Source organism: Bos taurus, chromosome 27 (assembly GCF_002263795.3).
Source record: "Bos taurus isolate L1 Dominette 01449 registration number 42190680 breed Hereford chromosome 27, ARS-UCD2.0, whole genome shotgun sequence".
In the NCBI taxonomy this organism is placed as follows: Eukaryota; Metazoa; Chordata; class Mammalia; order Artiodactyla; family Bovidae; genus Bos; species Bos taurus.
Genome location: NC_037354.1, coordinates 26,966,401 through 26,992,014, shown reverse-complemented (window position 1 = coordinate 26,992,014; position 25,614 = coordinate 26,966,401). Strand labels below are relative to the sequence as shown.

Below are 25,614 nucleotides of genomic sequence, written 5' to 3'. Positions count from 1 at the left end.
GTCTCATGTTAACTCAACCCTACTGTTCTAGTCGGAGAAGGCAATGGCAACCCGCTCCAGTACTCTTGCCTGGACAATCCCATGGACAGAGGAGCCCGGTAGGCTGCGGTCCATGGGGTCGCTAACTGTTGAACACGACTGAGCGTCTTCACTTTCACTTTTCATTTTCACGAATTGGAGAAGGAAATGGCAACTCGCTCCAGTGTTCTTGCCTGGAGAATCCCGTGGACAGAGGAGCCTGGTGGGCTGCCGTCTATGGGGTCGCACAGAGTCGGACACGGCTGAAGCGACTTAGTAGCAGCAGCAGCTGTTCTAGTAGGAAAGCAGCCATAGACTATAAGAGTGGCTATATTCCAGTAAAACTTCCTACAGATCCTGAAATTTGAATTTCATATAATTTTTCAAGTGACATGAAATAACTATCCTTGATTTTTTTTTTAACTGTTTAGCTGTAAGCTCTACAAAAACTAGTAATGGGCTGGATTGAATGCACAGGCTATAGTTTACCAACCCCTGGTCTATAAAATGAAAAGTTTTATAAAACATTTCATCTTGGCATCATATTGTCCTAGCTGGGGGATTCTTGACTTAATCTCATTAAATGTGTATGTAGTTTATCATGTATAGATCTGATTGAACCCTTTATCAGAATTCTTACTTTCAACTATTTAGAACTCTGCTGAAGAATTTAGAATTTATGTGTTTGTGACTCAAGTTCCAAGACTATTTATTCATCATTTATTTACTCATTGGATACTCTTTCCTGAGATTACTGGAAAAGGGATGATCTTTGCTATATCTGCATATCACCATTACAATAATATCTTTAATGTTTTATAATAGACTTCTTGTTTAGTTAAGCATACTTGGGGGTGGAAAGTAAGTAGAAAATCGGTATTACTTGTAAAAATCAAAAAGATAATTGTAAAAATTAGATGGAACAGTGTCATTTGCCAGAAGATCCTGAAATTGAGACATTGTTTCTTTTTGTTAAAAAGAGATTAGCAAACTTTTAGAGATGTTAAAAGTAAGTTAGCAAGCTAATGTGAAAGTTTGAAAGAGAACTGAAAAAAACTTTCTAACTGAATGCTTCATGTATTACTCATCTTTAATTGCTTTATACTAGGAAACCTTTTCATAACTGATAGCACTTGAGTCTTATTAAGAAACTCTAGGGACTTCCCTGGAGAAGGCAATGGCACCCCACTCCAGTACTCTTGCCTGGAAAATCCCATAGATGGAAGAGCCTGGTAGGCTGCAGTCCATGGGGTCGCTGAGGGTCGGACACGACTGAGCGACTTCCCTTTCACTTTTCACTTTCATGCATTAGAGAAGGAAATGGCAACCCACTCCAATGTTCTTGCCTGGAGAATCCCAGGGATGGGGGAGCCTGGTGGGCTGCTGTCTATGGGGTCGCACAGAGTCGGACACGACTGAAGAGACTTAGCAGCAGCAGGGACTTCCCTGGTGGTCCTGTGACTAAGACTCTGAGCTCCCAATACAGTGGGCCTGGGTTCGATCCCTGGTCAGGGAACTAGATCCCACATGCTGCAACTAAGACCCAGCACTGCCAAGTAAATAAATAACTCTAAGGCTCTCTAGGTCATTCAATTGAAATACCAAGTTATGTTATTAAGGATTTTTGGATCGTAATCAGGTAGGAGACTTTGGAGGTCTGTGTAGTAATCTATAATTCATAACCAGTGGTCTGAAGTCCTTAATTTTTAATGATAGACTTAGGAAACTCGGCACAAATGTTCTTTTAAGAAAACTTTACAAGGCCTGTCTTTAGACTGTCTATTTGACATAGAAGGGATTTATTCCCTTGCCACTAAGTTGCCTCTGAAAAGTGTGTTAGGATTCATAATCCCAGCAGAGTCATGCACTACAAAGTATTCAGTAAAGTAAGTTTTCTAGAAAATTATTAGAGGAAATAAAGAAAGTTAGTTAATTGCAGATTGAGAATTAGAACCATTATCACTTGACTTTGAACCTTCTTTGCAATACTGCTTGATGAACTTTGTAACTTGGTTCCATATTATAGGCTTCAGGCTGTCACTTAACAGTTCATAGTATGCAGTTGTTTTGTACCAGCTTCTGCAACCATGTGAGGTATGGATACTGTTAGGCTCAGAGAAGTTAGACCTTTTGCCACACACAGCATATCTAATTAATGGTAGAACCAAAAATTGAACCACTGTGATTTTTTACCTGTTTTAAGTAAAATTCATTCTTAATCTGTGTTATTTGAGTCTAATCTTTCTCTTACAAGCCAAAAATCATTTTCTTTCACTCCAAGAAATTCTCAAGCTGTTTTCCTTTCCCCTTCAGCTTTTTAGTTCCTTTATACTGTTTACGTCTTGTCTTCTGCCCTCATGAGCACCTCCAGGACATTGTTCAAAGGAAGCAGAGATAGTGGTATCCTTGTTTTATTCTAAATTTAAAAGGAGTGCATTTGATATTTACCAATTTGCTGTAAATTTTTGGCAAATAACTTATCAAGTTAATGAATGCTTTCTTAACTTTTTAAAATCACAAGTGAATTTTGAATTTGATTAGCTGATTTCATTTATTGAGATAATCACTTGATTTTTTTTCCTCCTTCAATAGGTTTATATTAGTAAATAAAACATACATATTAAATCTCTCTTGCATACTTGGATATACTTGGTTTGCTTATGATATATTAATATCATTATTTTTCTCTTTAGAATCAATTTGTAACTACTGATTCAACTTCATTTTAATGTGATAGGATAATGCATTATGTTAATTTCTTCTTGCAACTTTAGTAAATTAATTTTTTCCTAGAATTTATTGTTTTGTGTAATCTTTAAGTGTTTTGGCTTAAAGTTGTTCATAACATACACACCCTTAGGATCTGTATGAATAGACATTTTAGTTGTGGGGGAAGCTTTTTGGTTTTGGTTTCTTTGTTTGATCTTCAGTTCATTCATTCATTTTAGTATCTGTTAAGGACTTACCAAGTTCAATGTCCTGTGCATTAACTATTCTTAAAGTTTTTAGTGTTGATTTTTTTCTTTACTCTCACCCAGATAATCCAGGACCTTGTAGGACAGCCATAATATGAACCTGCTGGGTTCATACTTCCTGATTTTATTTTTACATATAGAAAAATAAACAATATATGTAAATACACAGATAATGATTATAGGACTGTTGTGTATATTTCACAGTATAGTGTGATGTATCTTTGCATCTGTATGTAAAAATAAATAATATAAATGGATATAGGACTGTGATATATGAGTATGAAGAAGTTATAAATTTGTTATCACTTTAGTGGCTGATTTGTTTGGGTTGAATTTAAAGATGTATTATTCTTACTTGAAAGGTTGCCCTTGAAAACTTACTGGATACAACTTAATGAAGAAAGTTGAATACTGTTGTTCCCTGAATATTCATCTTTCATCAGACAGTTTTTAGCATACATTTTTTAGCCACTTTGTGGCTAAGTATTATCCCAAGCACTGAGGAACAAAATGAGTAAATCTCAGAAGTCTTTACTGTATAGTTAATTCCACTAGGAACACATTTTATAAGGAACCATACAGCTGAAATATTACCCATCTTAACGAAAATACGGTGTAACTGTAGTTAAAGAAAGTATTGTCACAGGATGAAGTTCTTTAAGTGTATTCAACATGGTTGTATACCTTTGTGTGGAGTAGGTATAGATTACAAAGAGTTTTTTGTAATGTGAGTTATTCTATAAATTATTCTTCTTTGCCTCATGAAACTTCCATGGAAGTCTTGACAAATATTTCTGGAGCTGGTATATCTTGAGGAATTCTTGTTAGTAGGCACCACCACTGGTGTGTCTCCATGTGACTGGATGAGAGAAAGGCTGGTTTTCTTCTCTTTCCAGACGTCTCGGTCCATGTTTGTGAGATTGAGAGATCACCTTTCACAAAGACTGGAGGAGTAGGGATTGGGAGAGTAACTGCTTGTGAACCTTCTATAGAATCTTTTCCTTTGTGACCCTTCTGTAGAATTTTGGCAGCTCTTAATTTGGAATGTGATGTCCTGTTTGTGAACAAAACAGTTGGTTTCAGGAGGCCCAGAGCCATATTATGAAATGGCATGAACAATATATCTTTGCATATATTTCTCTGTGTGTGGGCACCATAGGTTTCCTTTGATACTGTGTGTGAGTTCTCCTTGGGAGGTTAATGTATGTGTGTATGTTTGGGGAAAAGGTTGAAAGGAGGAAAAGGAATAGTGGTGTGGCAATGTATAATGTCTTAATCTATTGGCAGTGATACTGTGGAACAGTAGTGGTTGACTGTTTAGCCCATCAGCTGTAGGGATACCAGTGCAGATTTACAACCTTTGTAAAGGTTTTTCCAAAGCCAAAGACTCTTAATAAGAGAATATATTAAATTCGCAGAAGCCCATAGGAAAAATGTTTTAAAAAATAGGTGCTTGACAAGAATTTTACCAAGTGTTAATAAAAATTGTTGTTTAGAAGTTATTAAGCTTTTTGGAAACACAGAAGGTTTAAACTGCCAGGAAAATGTCTGTTAGAAACTACAAAACAGGGACTTCCCTGGTGGTCCAAAGGCTAAGACTCTGCGCTCCCCATGCAGGGGGCCTGGGTTTGATCCCTGGACAGGGAGCTAGATCCTGTATGCCACAACTAAGACCCAGTGCAGCCAGATTAAAATCAATAAATAAATGAGTTAAAAAAAAAAAAAAACAACTACAAAATATTTTAAATAGTATATAAAATCGAAAGTTAATTAATTTTCTATGTAACCTGCAAAATGAGATTGAAATCTGTTGTTTGACTAAAAATATATCTGTATTCAATTCCATATAAGAACTTTTAAACAGTTTTACTGACATTGCCTTTTATTATTTATTGACCTTTTGTTTAATAACTTTGGGTTGATTTTAGGCCACCAACAAAATGGAAATGAAAGAGATTGGTAAACACAATACTTTATGGAAAATGAACTCAACCAGTCAACCTTTATTTGTTAATGGCAGAAATGGCAATCCTTTGAAAAAATTCACCATTCCCAAGATCAGGAGGACAGCTGGGAAAGGTAATTCTATGGAAGATGGGATTATTTCATAACTATTACTGCATTTCTCTGATCTTAGTTTATGCTCATCTTCAATTTTGACTCTTCATAAAATTAGCTTAAGTTAGGCCTTTAATTCCTTAAACACACATGTACTTTTTTCCCACACAGAGTAAGATAGACACATGTCTCCTATCACTCCCACTAAGTACACAGTTAAAAACACTGGACATCACACATAAAACAAACAAGACTTGGAAGGGTGGAGAGAAGAGGATGAGCCTGTGTGGGACCCTGGGAGTTAAGTATTGACATAGCATAAAGTTCTTCAAATTTTCTTTTTGTTTCCTTCATGTCTCAAACTGGATGACCACAACTGAGAAATGCCAACTTTTACAGACACAAAAAGCCCTAAGAAAAGTCTGCTCTGTTTTGCCAAGGACTGGGAGTAGGGTGACTTAGAATGTGGGAAACCTGTTTAACAGTGAACACACTATTCCTGCAAAATACCTGGAGGAGGAACCAGCACAGCGTCTGTTCCTTTTCTCAGCAAAGTGTGAACGGAGGGCCGAGATGCCCGCCTCCACCTCGGCCTGTGCCGGTGCCTTTCCCTGCAAGAAACGTCACATGACCCCCTCTCTGCTGTCCCCTGCAGTGTCTGTGGATTTCTGCTCCTGCCCTGTGGTGATGAGTTGCTGGTGGGGATGAGATACTCGGTGGGAGCAGAGTCAGCGAAGACCAAGAGGGGAGCCGAGACTGTCACACACCAGTAACAGGGTAGCTGTCCCCGTCCCACAGTGTCAGGGGAGGCTGAGTCAGGAGCATCGACTTCTGCCTCTTTCTCCTGGTAATGAGACAGCCGCCTGCCCCGCCACCACCCTTCCGACCGCCCACCACCCCTCACCCCCGTCCCCACCAGGGTGTCAGTGGAGACCCTGTGGAGAGCCAGTACTTCCTGATGGTAAAGAGTTAGTCTCCCCACCCCCAGCCTTCTCCTACAGGCACAGTTATCCCTGTGACTTAGTCTTAGTAGAGGCTTATTACCACAGAAGATTGAATATGATCTAGAGTCTGTTAACAGTATCCCAAATGACCAAAATATTTAAAAAATCATCTTACCACCCATCAGGAAAATCCCAACTTGAATGAGAAAAGAAGAATCAACAAATGGCAGCAACACAATAAAACAGATGTTGACATTATCTGACAAAGCTTTTAAACCAGTCATCATTTCTACCAATTAAAAAATTAAAGTCATTCTAATGATGCTTCAACAACCAATTACAAACAGTTTTGAAACAAATGGAAAATTGCAAGAAAGAAATGAAAAATGTAATAAAGAACTAAGTAGAAGTTTTGAAACTGAAAAATGCAATAATTGAAATAAAAACTAATTGGATGGGTTCCAGAAAAGAATTGAGATTTTGGAAAGAAGTAGTGAATTGGACGATACAGTAACAAATTACCCGGCCCAAACAACAGAGAAGACATCAAATAACAAAGCCTCAGGAACCTGTGGAACAATAATAAAAGACCTAATTTATTTGTTCTCAGAGCTTCAGAAGGAGAAGAGAGCATAGAGCTGAAAGAGTATTTGAATAAATACTATCTGAAAGCTCCCCAAACTTGGCAAAAGGCATAAACCTATACAGTCCCAGCTGGTGCAGTGGGAAAGAATCTGCCTGTCAATGCAGGAGATGCAAGAAACATGGGTTTGATGCCTGGATTGGGAAGATCCCCTGGATAAGGAAATGGCAACCCACTCCAGTATTCTTGCTTGGAAAATCCTATGGACAGAGGAACCCAGCAGGTTACAGTCCATGGGGTCGCAAAGAGTCGGACATGTCTTAACAACTAAACAACATTCAATCAAAAGGTTGAATGAACCCTAAACAGGATAAAGCCAGAGAAGTCCATCACAAGGCACATCATAATCAAACTTATGAAAATTAAGAACAGAAAAAATCTTGAGAGCAACTAAATGTTTTTATTGGGGAAAAATTGAATGGCAGATATTTCATTAGAAACCATGGAGCCCAAAAGAAGTGGCACAACATTTTTTAAGTGCAGAATGAAAAGAACTATACTCAGAAAAATATCCTCAGGAGTAGAACTGAAATAGGCATTCTCTGATGAAGTAAAACTCAAAATTTTTCACTAGTAAATCTTGGTGTAGAATGGCTAAACAAAGTTTCCAAGCAGAAAATGATGAAAGAAGCTGGGAACATTAGGAATGAAGGAGGGACAAAGGAGAGTAGAAATACGGGGAAATACAATTGACAGTCCTCCTCTTGAGTTTTCTAATTTTGTTTGACAGTTGGAACAAGGACAGAGGAGCCTGGTGGTCTGCAGTTCATGGGGTCATAAAGAGTTGGACACGAGCACATGTACAAACAGTTATCTCAGAATTAAAAGTTGTTTCTAAAGACACTATGGATAAATCAAAATGGAATTTTAAAAATGTTTGCATAACCCACAGGAAGGCAGAAAAAGTGAAGTAGAGAATTGAACAACTGAGGGAAAAATAAACAGTAAAATGTCAGGCTTAAGCCCTGTTGTATCAGTTATATTAAATATAATTTATACCAGTTAAGACGTTTACACAATGGATTGAAAAAAAACCATGACCCAACTATAGACTGTTGACGAATGCACTTTAAATATAGGGATATAAGTTGGCTTAAAGTAAGTGTATAGAGGAAGATAAGCCATACAAACAATCAGAATAAAGCAGAGTGGCTATTTATATCAGTAGACTTCAGAGGAATGAAAATTCCAGAAACAGAAGGGGATATTGCATAAATCCACTAGTAGGATTCAGCAGTCCTAACTGTATCCCTAAATGACAAAGCTTCAGAAACCATGAAGCAGCACTGATAGAACTGAAAGGAAAAATGGGCAAATCTGGAATGGCAGTTGGTGATTTCGGTCACCTCTCTCAACAACCAGTAGAACCACAGAGACACAAAAATCAGTGAAGATACAGAAGAACTGAACTTTGTCAACTAACAAGATCTGATTGGCATTTGCACATTATTACGACATTATACTCTACACAACAACAGTAGAACAGACATTCTTTTCAAGAACTAAGTTGATGCTCATCAAGATAGACGATGTGTTGGGCCATGAAACACATTTCAACGTATTTAAAAGAACTGAAGTCGAATAATCTAGAAATTAATGATAGAAAGCATTAGATAAGTCTTTGAACACATGGAGAGTAAACAACACATTTCTAAATATTCATGAGATTTTAGAAACACATTGGATTGAATAAAAAAGGAGATGTAACTTATCAAAATTTGAGGGGAAAACTGAATCATGGCTGACAAATTCATAACACTAAATACTTCCATTAGAAAATAGGTTTCAAACCAGTAGTCTAAGTTTCCTTCTTAAGGAACTAGGAAAAGAGTAACAGGATAAGCCCATAACAAGCACAAAGAAAAAAAATGAAATTAAGAAGCTGGTTGCAAAGATAAAAAAAGGTGATAATCCTTTAGGAAGGTTACCTGTAGTGAGACTGACAAAAAAGAAACAAACTACAACTCTCAGAAATGACATAGTATATCACTACTGAGCCACAGAATTGAAAGCCTTATGAACAGATCTAAGTACATAAACTTTACAACTTAAATGAAAGGGGCCAGTTTGTTTAAAAGTACAAATTACCAAAACTCACACAGTACTAAATAGATCATTTGATAGCCTTATAACTACAGGCATTCCTCATTTTGTTGCTCTTCACAGATACTGTGTTTTTTACAAATTGAAGGTTTGTGGCAGCACTGTATCAGGCAAGTCTATTGGTGTCTATTTTCCAACAGTAATCACTCACTTTGTGTCTCTGTATCAAATTTTTGTAATTTTCACAGTATTTCAAACTTCTTTGCTGTTACATTTGTTAATGATCTGTGATTAGTGATCTTTGATGTTACTGTTGCAAAAAGATTATGATTCACTGAAGGCTCAAATGATTGTTAGCATTTTTGTAGCAATAAAGTATTTAAAATCAAGGTTATATACATTGTTTTTTAAACATAATGCTGTTGCACACTTAATAGACTTCATTGTGGTGGTCTGGAGCTGAACACACAATGTCTCCAAGATATGTCTGTATTATAGAAATTGAATTCATAGTTGAAAAAAATCTGTTGGAAAAGAAATCCCCAGGCCCAGATGGTTTCACTGGAGAATTCTACTCAAGATTAAAGAAAGGAGCTAATACAAATCCTTTACAATTTCTTCTATAATATAGAAGAGGAAAGAATAACTACTAGTATAGTATTATCCTGGTGCCAAAGCTAAACGTAATACAAAAAAAGAAAACTACAGACCAATACCCATCATGAACCTTAACACACAAATTCTATACAAAATATAAAGAAGTAGTATTCAGCAGTATATAAAATGAATTATATATTATAACCAAGGGAGTTTTGTTCAAGGGATGCAAGACTGGTTTGGTATCTGAAAGTCAGTGTGTATTCACAAGACAAGGAATAACAATCACATGGTCATATAAATTTATGCAGAAAAAACTTGACAGAAAGCAACATTCATGATAAAGACTCAGCACTCTAGGAATACAGAACTCAGCTTGATTAAAAAAAAAAAAAGTATGTAAAAAATACATATAGCTAACTTCCAGAAGGAAAACCACAGTCCCAGAAAACCAACCAAAATGATCACATGGACCACAGCCTTGTGTAACTCAATGAAATTATGAGCTGTGCTGTGCAGTGCCACCCAAAATGGATGGGTCATGGTGGAGAGTTTTGACAAAATGTGGTCCACTTCAGATGGGAATGGCAAACCACTTCATTCTTGCCTTGAGAATCCCATGAAAAGTATGAAAAGGCAAAAAGATATGACACTGGAAGATGCGCCCCCCAAGTCAGTAGGTATCCAATATGCTACTGGTGAAGAGTGGAGAAACAGGCCCCAGAAAGAACCAACGATGCCTAGTTGTGGATGGGCTTCCCTAGTAGCTCAGTCGGTAAAAGATCTGCCTGCAGTGCTGGAGACCTGGGTTTGATCCCTGGAGAAGGAAGATCCCCTGGAGAAGGAAATGGCAAACCACCCCAGTATCCTTGCCTGGAAAATACCATGGACAGAGGAGCCTGGCGGGCTGCAGTCCATGGGGTTGCAAGGAGTCAGGCGACTATCACAGTGGTGGTGAGAGTAAAGTTTGATGCTGCAAAGAACAGTATTGCATAGGAACATGGAGTGTTAGGTTCATGAATCAAGGTAAATTGGATGTGGTCAAACAGGAGATGTCAAGAGTGAATATCAACGTTTTAAGAATCAGTAAACTAAAATGGATGGGAATGAGCAAATTTAATTCAGATGACCATTATATCTACTATTGTGGGCAAGAATCCCTGAGAAGAAATGGAGTAGCCCATAGTCAACAGAAGAGTCCAAAATGCAGTCCTTGAGTGCAGTCTCAAAAACGACACAATATGTTTGTTTCAAAGGCAAACCATTCAACATCACAGTAATCCACATTCAATACCACAGTGCCCCAAACCTTTAATGCTGAAGAAGCTCAAGTTAGACAGTTCTATGAAGACCTATAAGACCTTCTAGAACTAACACACACACACACACACACACACACACAAAGATGTTCTTTTCATTAAAATGCTAAAATTTTAAATTTCATTAAAATGCTAAAGTAGAAAGCCACACCTGGAGTAACAGACAAATATGGCCTTGGAGTACAAAATGAAGCGGGGCAAAGGCTAATGGAGTTTTGCCAAGAAAATACACAGGTCATAGCAAACACCCTCTTCCAACAACACAACAGATGACTCTACACATGGACATCACCAGATGATCAATACTGAAATCAGATTGATTATATTCTTTGCAGCTGAAGATGAAGAGGCTCTAGACAGTTAGCAAAAAAAAAAAAAAAAAACACCTGAAGCTGATTGTGACTTCAGATCATGAGCTTATTGGAAAATTCAGACTGTAGAGAAGACCACTAGGCCATTCAGGTATGACCTCAATCAAATCCCTTATGATTATACAGTGGAAGTGAGAAATAGACTTAAGGGATTAGTTAGGTCTGATAGAGTGCCTGAAGAACTATGGATGGAGGTTCATAGCATTGTACGGGAGGCGGTGACCAAAACCATCCCCAAGAAGAATTGCAAGAAGGCAAAATGGTTGTTTGAGGAGGCTTTACAGATAGCTGAGAAAAGAAGAGAAGCAAAAAACAAAGGAGAAAAGGAAAGATACACCCATTTGAATGCAGAGTTCCAAAGAATAGCAAGGAGAGATAAGAAAGCCTTAAGTGAACAATGCAAAGAAATAGAGGAAAACAATAGAATGGAAAAGACTAGAGATCTCTTCAAGAAAATTAGAGATACCAAGGGAACATTTCTTGCAAAGATGGGCACAATAAAGGACAGAAACGGTATGGGCATAACAGAAGCAGAAGAGATTAAGAAGAGGTGGCAAGAATACACAGAAGAACTGTACAAAACAGGTCTTAGTGACCCAGATAATCACTCACCTAGAGCCAGACATCCTGGAGTATGAAGTCAAGTAGGCCTTAGGATGAACCTAGTGAAGGTGATGAAATCACAACTGAGCTGTTTCACATCCTAAAAGATGATGCTGTGAATATGCTGTACTCAGTACACCAGCACATTTGGAAAACCTGTGGCCACAGGACTGGAAAAGGTCAGTTTTCATTCCTGTCCCAAAGAAGGACAATGCCAAAGAATGCTCAAACTGCTGCACAGTTGAGCTCATTTCACGTGTTAGCAAGGTAATGCTCAAAATCCTTCAAGCTAGGCTTCAATAGTACGTGACCAAGTACTTCCAGATATACAAACTGGATTTAGAAACGGCAGAGGAACCAGAGATCAAATTGCCAACATCCGTTGGATCATTGAAAAAGCAAGAGAGTTCCAGAAAAACATCTCCTTCATTGACTACACTAAAGCCTTTGACTGTGTGGATCACAACAAACTGTGCAAAATTCTTAAAAGTTGAGAATACTAGACCACCTTGCCCACCTCCTGAAAAGCCTGTATGCAGGTCAAGAGCAACAGTTAGGACTGGACATGGAACAACAGACTAGTTCAGGATTGGGAAAGGAGGAGGTCAATGCTGTATATTTTCACCCTGTTTATTTAGCTTATATGCAGAGTATATAATGCGAAATGCTGGGCTAGATGAACCATAAAGTGGAATCAACCAGAAAACAGGAAAAAGGCATGAATAGTCATTTCACTAAAGAGAATGTATAGATTGGCAAATAAGCACAAAAATGATATTCAATATCTTAGCCATTAACAAAATGCTAATGAAAAGGGGCTCTCTTTATTCTTGTTAAAACAGCCGAAATAAGAATAGCAATACCAAAAGCTAGGAAGAATAGGAGAAGCCAAATCAGTCATGCAACCAATGGAAGCGTAAGATAGTTCGGCCACTTTTGGAAAAAGTTTGATGGTTTCTTGAAAAACTAAACATGCAACTACCATATGACCCTGCTGTTGTACTACGAGGCATTTATCCCAGAGAAATGGATGCTTACGGCCACACTAAAACCTATATGGAAATGTTTATAGTAGCTTTATTTGTAGTAGCCAAAAATTGTTAATCACCCTGATTTCCATTGAGTAAATGGCTGAAGTATGATGCATCCATACTGTGGGATACTTAGCAAGTTAAAAAAAAAAGATTTACTGTATCAGCAGCTTGATTGAATCTCAGAAGCAATATGCTGAATTTAAAAAGCCAGTCTCCATAGGTTGTAAATATTAATTTAAATATAACAGAACTTTATAATATAAAGTTCCATTTATAAAACATTCTTGAAATGATGACAGCTTAGAGATGGAGAACAGATTGGTAGTTCTAGGATTTAGAGGCAGAGAAGAGGAATAAGGTTATCAATATTACTATATATAAAGGAGTAGAATAAGAATGATCTTTGTGGTGATGGAACAGTTGTGTATCTTGATTATAGTGGTTGTTACATGAATCTACACATGTGATAAAACTGCATAGAACTACCCCCACACACATAACTGCACATGAAACTAGTAAAATATCAATGAGGTCTGTGTATTATACCAATGTCATTTTTCTGGTTTTCATGTTTCATTATAGTTACATGAAGTGTTGACACTGGGGAGTTTGGGCGAGGGGTATATACATAGAGCCGCTATAAAAATGTCATGATCTATATTCACTTCAACATAAGTTAAACACAAGCACACATGCACAAAGTCATATATCTTATGAAATGACCAAATTTTGTAATGAATTGTTACAAATATTAAAGTGAAAATTAAATGGAAAGGAGGTGAAGAATACGTTGTTTTTGAAAAACAGTGGTTTGTAGTATCTTGTATTAGTTTTGCCACTGTCTTATCCTGTTGATTATTAAATACAGAGGACCATTGTTTATGTTAGATTCATGTATATGGAAATTGCCTGAAGTTATATATATCACTGATCCTCATTATTCACAGATGCCATGTTTGCCATATTTTCAAACTCTCCTGCTTGCTAAAATGTGTTTGTAACCACAGCACCAGTACTCAGCACAGCACTTTCAGTCATTTTAGGCATATGCAGAATGGTGAAAAATTTGAGTCACTTGATGCACTTGTATCCAGATGAGAGAGTGCTCTGCATCTTACTCCAGCTGTCATATTATAGTTAAGTGTCCATTTCGTCACCTGCTTTGTGCTGTGTTGTTTGCACTTTTATAAACAGCCTCCACCATGTCATGCTAAAATGCTGTCTAGTGCTCCTAAGCTCAGGAGGTCTATGATGTGCCCTACAGAGAAAATGCATGTTACATAAGCTACACTATAACACAAAATTACAGGACTGTTGGCTAAAAATAGGGCACATTCAGAAAAAGGAAAACAAAATTCACCAACTTGTACATCAAACCTCTGCAGAAAATGTTGAAGGAACATTTGAGTACCTTTCCTGTGGAGAGAGTACAATCTACATTTGTAGACTCATGAGATGACCACCAGTAAAAAGCTTGTGGGCAGCATTGTTGGAAGGTGAAAAGCCAAAGAGACATTTGATCATGGCACCAAGGGTCAGGAGAATGTTAAGCCCTTCTTGGCTAGAGCTTGCTGGCTCCCACGCTTCAGAAGCTGATAATGGATGCAGGCAGGTTCTGCAGAACAGGAGACTGGGGAAGAATTTCAAAGACACCTGCTAAGTGTTATACAGGAAAAGGTTATGTGGCAGGTTTCCAACCTGGATGAGACTGGCTCATTTTACAGAGATGTTGGCAGGCAAGCTTACTGCACATGGCATTCCAGTTGTCAAAAATGTCACCAGAGGCCCACAGGAACCTAAGCCTGTATTTCTACTAAGACTAATATTAATAGTTCAGTATTCACTGATTCAAGGTTGGCAGCAACTTTAGTATACTGTAACTTCCACAAAGAACAAGAATCAGCTGTATTCCCCAATTTCCTCTGGGTCCTATTCCTTAAGGGTTTTGATTCTTTAATGCATCTACTTAATATAACAATGCTTGAAACATTGCTCACTGTCCTCCAAAAGACTGTGCTTCTTACTCATGCCACTGTATCAGTCAAGAGTTAACAAAGATATTCTGGTATTATTGAAGTCAAAATAACCAAATAGTTTACTAGTATATAGGTTGCCTTATTTGGGGGAAATACAACAAATGTTCATGACCTAACATGAGCTACAAGGTTTGTGTAACAATGTATGTTGTAGAGCCTGTACATCTTAAGTTGAAAATGAGTCACCTATATCAGATCAGATCAGATCAGTTCAGTCGCTCAGTCATGTCCGACTCCTTGCGACCCCATGAATCGCAGCATGCCGGGCCTCCCTGTCCATCACCAACTCCTGGAGTTCACCCAGACTCACGTCCATCGAGTCAGTGATGCCATCCAGCCATCTCATCCTCTGTCGTCCCCTTCTCCTCTTGCCCCCAATCCCTCTATCTAGTATATCTGTGTCAGCTTTTAAGAACTCCCAGTAGGTAAGTGGAGTAAGACAGGATTCCTATTTTCACTTATACCGGGTATAGGAAGTCTGTATTACTGTTATAAAGTCTTAAATATATATAAATGCCTCCAGACGTTAATGAAACTTCCAAGTACTTGGTTATTTTGTATCTTATACATATCTATAGTTGTCATTGTGCAGATGTACAACAATATTATTTTATTTTATTTTTATAACACCAAAAACATTTTGTATTGTGGTATAGCCGATTAGCAATGTTGTAGTTTCAGGTGAACAATGAAGGGTCTTAGCCTTACATATACATGTATCCATTCACCCCCCAACCCCTCTCCCATCCAGGCTAGCACATAACATTGAGCAGAGTTTCATGGACTGTCCAATAGGTCTTTGTTGGTTATCCATTTTAAATACAGCAGTGTGTACATGACCTTCCCAAAGACCCTAACTATCCTACAATGATGTCATTTTAAACACGAATAACCGCTTACCCTTTCCTTTATTTTTAGTTTACTTGTCACCTTGTTACACCAATACCAGAGAGTATAGTTTCATACATGATACTCTCAACGAGTGCCGGCTTGATGTAAGCTGTGACCTGCAGTCTTCGTGGCAGTTTGGGGATACAAAACTGATTCACAATGAGGGTCTAGAAAAAAATTTTACTTCTAAGAGGTAAGTTACTGTGACCTAAAGATGTTTGAGATTTTGCTTGCTTTTTCTGTGAGGTGTTTATACAAATTTTTTATTTCTGCCATTTGAGATTTTATAAGTGTTACCAAGAAAATAAGTACAGAAGTGTTTTATTCATTATTTTGTTGCCATCTCAGCTTTTTGTAACAGTAAAGAGGTACATGTGAGATTTGATTAGTAAGTTTTTATACATTATTGTAGCCAGGTTTCAGACACACCCTTCTAATTTTTTAATCTTTGTAAATTTTTCAGAAGCATAACATCAACACATTAATTAAACAGGTATTTTGTAGATGCCTTGTGCCTCTTGCATAGTATAAAACAGCATTAAAGTATTTAGAATGTACCTTTTTTTCTTGATTCAATCCTTCAGAGACGGAGTTGATGTTTTATTCTGGCACAGTTGTATTTGGCTATTTCCAGCTATTCCACTAGAGCCACAATTTCTGACACTTAACTTTTTTTTTTGTACTATACAAATATTTGTTAATCTTTATTTATTTTTCAAATTAAATTTATTTATTTTAATTAGAGGCTAATTAGCTTACAATATTGTTTTGGTTTTGCCATACATCAACATGAATCCACCACGGGTGTACACGTGTTCCCAATCCTGAACACCCCTCCCTCCTCCCTCCCCATACCATCCCTGTGGGTCATCCCAGTGACACTTAACTTTTAAAAAGTACCCATTCTCCGACTTCTCTGGCGGTCCACTGGTTAAGACTCCATGCTCCCAGCGCAGGGGGCACTGATTCGATCCCGGGTCGGGGATCTAGATCCCACATGCCGCATAGCAGGACCAAAAGAAAAAAAGTACCCTTTCTGTTTTGAGGAAAGACACGTTCCATTAGGTAATTTGGATAAGAAAAATAACAGCACATGGGAAGTTCTCGTTGTAAACGTTTTGTATTTATAGGTACAGATCTTGTGTGAACACGGTTCAGCATTTTCATTTTCTGAACTTGCTTCCTTCACCATTTTGCATTTTAAGTTAGAACCTAACTGTAGCTTGATGGACTCACATTGAGAACTCGTTTCAGAATGTGTTTGATCTCTTTTTTTTGTTGTAGAATCAGTTCCTCTTGACTCAAACATGCTGCCCCACTTGGTGTCAGTTTGGGAGAATGGGTAGAAATGACAGAATTAGTTGATGGCATAGTCTTTCCTAAAAACCATACTTTTGAGCAAAAGTAGAATGGACTGACTATATGCTGCCCCCTCCAGATTGAAATAATGGTTTGATCAAAAATTAATTCTTGCATTGTTCCTTGATTTGAGTTATATTGCTGCTGCCGCCAAGTCGCTTCAGTCGTGTCCGACTCTGTGCGACCCCATGGACTGCAGCCTACCAGGCTTCTCCTTCCATGGGATTCTCCAGGCAAGAACACTGGAGTGGGTTGCCATTTCCTTCTCCATGAGTTATATTAGGCATTTTAATTTGTGTACTTTTTCACAATGCCCCCTAATACTTCATTTCAACCATTTATTTCTCCCTGTTAACATTACAAAAGAGTTAAAACAACTCCCCAACAATACAAGACCTAACAGAACATTCTAAATGACTAGTAGGTGTAGGATTTATGTATTTGCCCAATTAGATGAACTCATTTATATCCCATAGTATTTGATGCTCATTTTATATTGGTTTTGTCTGACTTTCTTACTACATTATGAGTTTTATCTTACTTGTTTTTGTGTCCATAGTATGAAACTGAGTCTGGCAACACAGTGAGCAATTAATTGTTAAATTAAACTACATTTTAATGTCATCATTTTAAATGAGTGATGCTAGAAGATACCCTTAAGTAGCCTTAAGGCATAGGTTTTTGAAAAGAAATACCAGAATGGTTAGCAGAGGAGAAAAATAGGATAGACAGATAAAAAGAGAAAGTGTTAATAACATTGACTGCCTCCAGCTTTTCTTTTTGTTGTTCCCCTTAGAGGAGTTTATAATTTCTGGTCTTACCAAAAGCAAGTAGTTCCAAAAATGCACCAGTCTCCATTTCTCATCCACATTGCATCTACTACTACTTAAGTGTTAAATCAGCAGAAACACGTTAATCATCTAAATATATGTGTATTCAGTCACTCATTGAGCATTTCAGTGCCTACTGTGTCAGAAAATGTATGTAATGCAGTTCAGTTCAGTTCAGTCGCTCAGTTGTGTCTGACTCTTTGTGACCCCATGGACTGCAGCACACCAGGCCTCCCTGTCCATCACCAGCTCCCAGAGCTTACTCAAACTCATGTGCATTGAGTCAGTGATGCCATCCAACCATCTCATCCTCTGTTGTCCCCTTCTCCTCCTGCCTTTAATCTTTCCTAGCATCAGGGTCTTTTCAAATGAGTCAGTTCTTCATTTTATCACCCTCAGAGAAAAATGAATGTTTTCTCCTCAACCTTAGAGAGTTTATATTCCAGTAGAGAAGACATACAGCTAAATGTAAAATCATATATTATAATAAAGATGTAGGTGCATAGATGTGGGATTGAGCATTCTTCATAAGAGTCTTGAGAGGTGTTTTGAAGAGTTAAGAGCTTTAGCTGGTCTCAGTGGATAATAGAGAACTGAATTCAGTTCTTTTTAAGTATATTGCCCTATTTGTATCAGTTTGACCCTTTTTTGTTTTAAGATAACTCTCCTTTACACATTTCAAATTTATTTAAAGATCGTCAATACCTGTCTTGACACTGAGGTTGAATTTGTACTCAGCATCTCAGTTTACATTCCACCCCAGATGAGTAGACTGAACCATCCATGCTTAATTTCATTTACTATGTCAATGATTGGTTCCAAGATGAAGTAAAACTAAATCAGTTTGGGCCAGTGACACCCTGGAAAAAGGGGTGTTCCTTGGGTGGAGTCTTGTTTCCCTGACTCTCCACAGTCCTGTATCCTTGCTTAGGTGTCTGCATGGTAAAGAAAATACTTTATGGACTGACTTTGCTAAGAAAAGACCTATTCCCCTGCGGGTGGGGACATGCTGAAGATTGCTGTGACACTGGGTTAATGGTGCAGGGTTCCCAGTGAAGGGGCGTGTGTAGCTCCATGTCTCGGGGATTGTGGTGTAACTCATTGGATTAAGCCATTGGGATCTACAACATTGACAACTGTGTGATCTTTGGAAAGCACTGCCAGGCATCTGCAGAGGCTCCAAGGACTGTTGGGGTTCTCAGTGGCACCTCCTTGTCGTAAACGAGGGAGAGCACCAGAGCAAGCAGCAGTAGTGGGCCAAGCTGCTTGGTGTCCACACTCTCGGCCATGCAGGCCAGGTACAGGTACCTGTGTGGTGACAGAGCTGCTTATAAACACACATGTAGCCCTGGGGGCCACAGCTGATACCAAGGCAAGTGCCAGTGGCAGGTGTGCTGACGTCTGTGGGGGTCCTGGCTGTTGGTGTGCAGCACTATGACTACTGGATCTTGCCACAGACACATAGCTGAGGAGGCCAGTGATGGGGACCAGAGGTATCCAGGTATATAGCTGGAGGGGCTAGCTTCAGGTGAGCTTAGAGGTGCAGGCCAGTGACTCAAGACAGGGCTGGATCTGGGCCCACATGCTTCTGGAGGGCCCTGGCTTTCAGCAGGATCTCACCATGGTGCTCACATAGCAATTTAGGCTGGTGACAGGTGTAAGTACACACTTGGAGGGACTAGTCCCAGGCACCTATGTGGTTGTGGGGTCAGTTCAGGGTGGTGTGTTGCACTTCTGCAGTAGAAGAGGCACAGACTGGCTGATAATCGGGGATCCAAGAGAGGAGAGGGTGGGGAGGGACTCGGGAGACAGGCATCAGCAAATGAGAATACTTGTGGACAGAACCTGGTGAAATTTGCAGGGGTCAGGCAAATCTGTGCTGGCTTTTGGTTTCTTTGGTGGTGAAAGTTGTCAGGGTCCTTTGTAGAGCAGGTCACTGGGAAATGCAGTCTCTTGCTGTGTGGCTGCTGGGTAGTCCCTGCCTTTCTTCTCATTCCTAGCATCAGTATATGCCCTGGCTTTGCCAGTATATTCAGTTCAGTTCAGTTGCTCAGTTGTGTACAACTCTTTGCAACCCATGGATTGCAGCATGCCAGGATTCCCTGTCCATCACCAACTCCCAGATCTTTGTTCAAACTCATGTCCATTGAGTCGGTGATACCATCCAACCATCTCATCCTCTGTCGTCCCCTTCTCCTCCTACCTTCAATCTTTCCCAGCATCGGGGTCTTTTCCAATGGGTCAGTTCTTTGCATAGGGGACCAAAATATTGGAGCTTGATCTTCAGCATCAGTCCTACCAATAAATATTCAGGACTGATTTCATTTAGGATTGACTGATTTGATATCCTTGCTGTCCAAGGGACTCTCAAGAGTCTTCTCCAACACCACAGTTCAAAAGCATCAATTCTTCAGCACTCAGCTTTCTTTATGGTCCAACTCTCACATCCACACATGACTACTGGAAAAGCCATAGCTTTGACTAGATGGACCTTTGTCGGCAAAGTAATGTCTCTGCTTTTTAATATGCTGTCTAGGTTGGTCACAACTTTTCTTCCAAGGAGCAAGTGTCCTTTAATTTCATGGCTGCAGTCACCATCTGCAGTGATTTTGGAGCCTAAGAAAGTAAAAGCTGTCACTGTTTCCACTGTTTCCCCATCTATTTGTAATAAAGTGATGGGACTGGATGCCATGATCTTCATTTGCTGAATGTTGAGTCTTAAGCCAGATTTTTCACTCTCCTCTTCACTTTGATTAAGAGGCTCTTTAGTTCCTCTTTGCTTTCTGCCATAAGGGTGATGTCATCTGCATATCTGAGATTATTGATATTTCTCCTGGCAATCTTGATTCCAGCTTGTGCTTCATCCAGCCCAGTGTTTCTCATGATGTACTCTGAATGTTAGTTAAATAAGCAGGGGGACAATATACAGCCTTGACGTACTCTTTTCCCATTTGGAACCAGTCCGTTGTTGCATGTCCACTTTTAACTGTTGCTTCTTAAAAAAAAAAAAAATGTTGCTTCTTGACTTGCGTACAGATTTCTCAGGAGGCAGGTAAGGTGGTCTGGTATTCCCATCTCTTTAAGAATTTGCCATAATTTCACAGTCAAAGGCTTTGGCATAATCAGTAAAGCAGAAGTAGATGTTTTTCTGGAACTCTCTTGCTTTTTTGATGATCCAACGGATGTTGGCAATTTGATCTCTGGTTCCTTTCCCTTTTCTAAATCCAGCTTGAACATCTGGAAGTTCTTGGTTCATGTACTGTTGAAGCTTCGCTTGGAGAATTTTCAGCATTACTTTGCTAGTATGTGAGATGAGTGCAATTGTGCAGTAGTTTGAACATTCTTTAGCATTACCTTTCTTTGGGATTGGAATGAAAACTGACCTTTTCCAGTCCTGTGGCCACTGCTGAGTTTTCCAAATTTGCTGGCATATTGAGTGCAGCACTTTCACAGCATCATCTTTCAGGATTTGAAATAGCTCAACTGGAATTCCATCACCTCCACTAGCTTTGTTCGTAGTGATGCTTTCTAAGGCCCACTTGACTTCACATTCCAGGATGTCTGGCTCTAGGTCAGTGATCACACCGTCATGATAATCTTGGTCGTGAAAATCTTTTTTGTACACTTTTCTGTGTATTCTTGCCACCTGTTCTTAATATCTTCTGCTTCTGTTAGGTCCATACTGTTTCTGTCCTTTACCGTGCCCATCTTTGCATGAAATGTTCCTTTGGTATCTCTAATTTTCTTGAAGAGATCGCTAGTCTTTTCCATTCTATTCTTTTCCTCTATTTCTTTGTATTGTTCACTGAGGAAAGCTTTCTTATCTGTCCTTGCTATTCTTTGAAACTCTGCTTTCACATGGATATATCTTCCCTTTTCTCTGTTGCCTTTCCCTTCTCTTCTTTTCACAGCTATTTGTAAGGCCTCCTCAGACAACCATTTTGCGTTTTTGCATTTCTTATTCTTGGGGTTGATCTTGATCACTGCCTCCTGTTCAGTGTCATGAATCTCTGTCCATAGTTCTTCAGGCACTTTATCAGATCTAATCCCTTGAGTCTATTTGTCACTTCCACTGAATAATCATAAGGGATTTGATTTAGGTCATACCTGAATGGTCTAGTGGTTTTCCCTACTTTCTTCAGTTTAAGTCTGAATTTTGTATTAAGGAGTTCCTGATCTCAGCCACAGTCAGCTCTTGGTCTTGCTTTTGCTGCCTGTATAGAGCTTCTCCATCTTTGGCTGTAAAGAATACAATCAGTCTGACTTTAGCTTTAACCATCTGGTGATGTCCATGTCTGGAGTCTCCTCTTGTGTTGTTGGAAGAGGGTGTTTGCTATGACCAGTGTGTTCTCTTGGCAAAGCTCTGTTAGCCTTTGCCCTTCTTCATTTTGTACTCCAAGGCCAAATTTGCCTGTTACTCCAGGTATCTCATGACTTCCTACTTTTGCATTCCAGTCCTCTATGATGAAAAGGACATCTTTTTTGGGTGTTAGTTCTTAGAAGGTCTTGGGTCTTCATAGAACCGTTCAACTTCAGCTTCTTCAGCATTACTGGTTGGGGCATAGACTTTGATTATTATGATATTGAATAGTTTGCCTTGGAAAAGAATGGAGAATATTCTGTTGTTTTTGAGATTGCACCCAAGTACTGCATTTCGAACTGTTTTGTTGACTATGAGGGCTACTCCATTTCTTCTAAGGGATTCTTGCCCACGGTAGTAGATGTAATGATCATCTGAATTAAGTTCACCCATTTTAGTCCATTTTATTTGAGGCTGCAGTAGAAGTGGGTCCTTCATGCCATGCCCTGAAAGGCTGGGAAGCTGGTCACAGACCCCACCCCCTCACTTTCCAAGAAAGGGGAATGATTTTCTACCCAGGGAGTTCCTTCTTGGTTCTGAACAATGCCAGCTGGAAGGGATGGGATGACACAGGCAGTTTGAAGCTGCTTGTTGTTCTTTGTGCTGCTGCTACTACTGCTGCTAAGTCACTTCAGTCATGTCCGACTCTGTGCAACCCCATGGACCGCAGCCTACTAGGCTCCTCCATCCATGGGATTTCCAGGCAAGAGTACTGGAGTGGGGTGCCATTGCCTTCTCCGCTTCTTTGTGCAGTTATTCTCAAATGTTTTGTGCCACTCACTGTGTTTCTGAAGTGCTGCCAGCAGCCTTTCCAGAGCTGTTTTTGTTCGTGGATAGTTAATTGCTGCTTTTTGTGAAGGGCTACAGGCTAGGGTCTCCTATTCCATCTTTGTGACATCACTGCTCAAATCTAAACTTTCCTTCCTATTCAAATTTTGTTGAATCCTAATTTTATCTTGGCCATCTATGCTTCATTTCACGTGTTGCTCTTCTGCCAGCTGAACAGTGATCATTTATCACCCACAATCTGTTGGACTCGAAAACAATTACGTTCCCTTCCAAACTCTCCACAGCAAATAACTTTATTTCCTTTAATTATTATCTAAAAAACATACCTTTGAATTGAATACTTTCATGCTCTCCAAGTCGCCCCAGAGAGTTAAATACAGAGTTGCTGAATAGTGTTCTTTTGTTTCCAGTTTAACTGTGGGAAAGATGTTACTTACTGTGTTTCATTTATTAAACAAAAAAATTATTCATCACCTGTTAGATACAGTTATCTTGGAACCTACTCTGTGTGATGTAATTAACTATGACATAACCATTCTGAGTCACTTACACCTTGTATTCTGTTGCAGTTGGTTTTAATGGATAGACATCGTGGTAGCACAAAACTCATTATAAGCTCATCACCTTCCAAAAGATAACAAGACTAATTGTGTTTCTACCACTCATCCACTGTTCTTTGTTAACTTATATAATTTCTCATCAATTTGAGTTTTTTAAGTCTTCTACACTTATAGTCCCAGACCACATTTTTATCTTTTAAATCATATTTAGTCCTACATATATCCCTTGGTACCCACAGGGGATTGGTTCCAGGACTCGCCCCAGATATCAAAATCTGCAGATACTCAGGTCCCATAGTTGTTCCTCCATATCCACAAGTGCTGCATCTGCAGATTTCAACCAGTCATGGATTGTGAATTAAGTTTGCAGTCCTTGGTTGGTTGATTGCATGATTGCAGAATCAACCAATACCGAGACCCAATTGTATATTTATTGAAGATCTGTGTATAAGTGGACCTGTGCAGTTCAAACCCATGTTGTTCAAGGGTCAGGTGTTTTTGCTTAATGATGAATAAAATTTTGATTAAAAAAATAATGACAAGTCTGCAACCAAGAGTTTATCCATAAATAGAGCATTTCAGTGCTGGATTGATTTTGAACTTTCCATTCTAGAGCTTAAAGTATGGATAAGATTCAGAGTCTCACAGATTATGACCCTTATTCCTCAGTATTGATGCACAAGAACATGAGAGGACATTTCTGGAAAATTATTCATAACACTTTTTTATATTTAATAAATACTAGTACTCTTGCCTGGAAAATCCCATGGGCGGAGGAGCATGGTGGGCTGCAGTCCATGGGGTCGCTAAGAGTTGGACATGACTGAGAGACTTCACTTTCACTTTTCACTTTCATGCATTGGAGAAGGAAATGGCAGCCCACTCCAGTGTTCTTGCCTGGAGAATCCCAGGGACGGGGGAGCCTAGTGGGCTGCCGTCTATGGAGTCGCACAGAGTTGCACACAACTGACACGACTTAGCAGCAGCAGCAGCAACAGCAGCAGCAGCAGCAGTATCCTGTTAGTATGTAATTTGTATTGCTATCTCTTGGTAATAGAGCACTCTTTGTGTAGTAGATCTTAATACTGTTATCTGATTACATGGTATTATGAACACAAAAGACCCTATTAGTGTTGAGATTCAGAGCTTCTGTCATATAACAATCTGACATAGATCCTAGTGTCTGAATAACTTTGAAAAGGCAACCTTTTAAAAATCTTTTTAGACCTAGAAATAGTTTGGAAAGGTAATTTTTATTTTATTTTTTTTTGGAAAGGTAATTTTTAATTGGTCATTTTTATTTTGTAAGTCATACTTAGTCCTACATTTACTTTCAAGTGTAATTCTGAACATACATGGGAAACTATGAAGTTTTTAACAGTTTTGTTACCAGCATAACCTCCAGGAAATACTTTCTACTTTAATAGTTTTAAGGGTTTTTGGAAGCCCTGGATCATATCTTGTTTAAGTTGTGTTTTTTCATTCTACTCAGCCCCTTAACAGGATATAACGTGTAGCCAATAATATGACTAGGTAACACCAAGAATTATTTGGCCCAAAATGTCAACAGTGACACTGCTCTAGGGTTAGCATCATAGCATGCCTTGAGGTGTCACAGGTTCAGTCCCAGACCACAATAAAGACGATCACACAAATTCTTTGGCTTCCCAGTGCATATGAAGTTATGTTTACACTATAATGTAGTCTGTTAAGAATGCAATAGTATTAATAATGTATATACCTTAATTTTAAAATTCATTATTGCTAAAAAAAAGTACTAACCATTGTCAGAGCCTTCAGAGTCATAGTAGTAATATCAAAGACCACTGATGACAGATCACCATACATAAAAAATATAATAAAAAATATATATGTAAATATAATAATATAATACCATATATACACAAATGTAATGATAATGAAGAAGTGTGAAATATTGTGAGAATCACCCAAATGTGACACAGGGAACAAAGTGAACAAATGATGTTGGCAAAAGAGTGCTAATAGGCTTGGTAAGGTTGCCACAAACCTTTAATTCATAAAAAAATGTGGTATCTGTGAAGCACAATGCAGTGAAGCACAGTAAGACAGGGTGTTTCTGTGTACATCTTTATCACAATACACCTTCACATATGTGATTCATGTGGGGTATAGGAACCTTACAACACTTTACTGTGATTTCCT

The 25,614-nt window shown here is 38.8% G+C and overlaps 1 protein-coding gene across 5 annotated transcripts in view; it reads left to right on the top strand.

The window, feature by feature from the left end:
* Positions 1-25,614, top strand: part of TEX15 (testis expressed 15, meiosis and synapsis associated) — a 79,621-nt gene that overhangs the window by 25,257 nt on the left and 28,750 nt on the right. For all 5 annotated transcript variants that reach the window (XM_024986369.2, XM_024986368.2, XM_059882353.1 and 2 more), the window contains 2 exons: positions 4,922-5,072; positions 15,560-15,725. In XM_024986369.2, coding sequence (XP_024842137.1) covers positions 4,934-5,072; positions 15,560-15,725 — 305 coding nt within the window. In that variant the 5' untranslated portion in view covers positions 4,922-4,933. The remainder of the gene's footprint in view (positions 1-4,921; positions 5,073-15,559; positions 15,726-25,614) is intronic.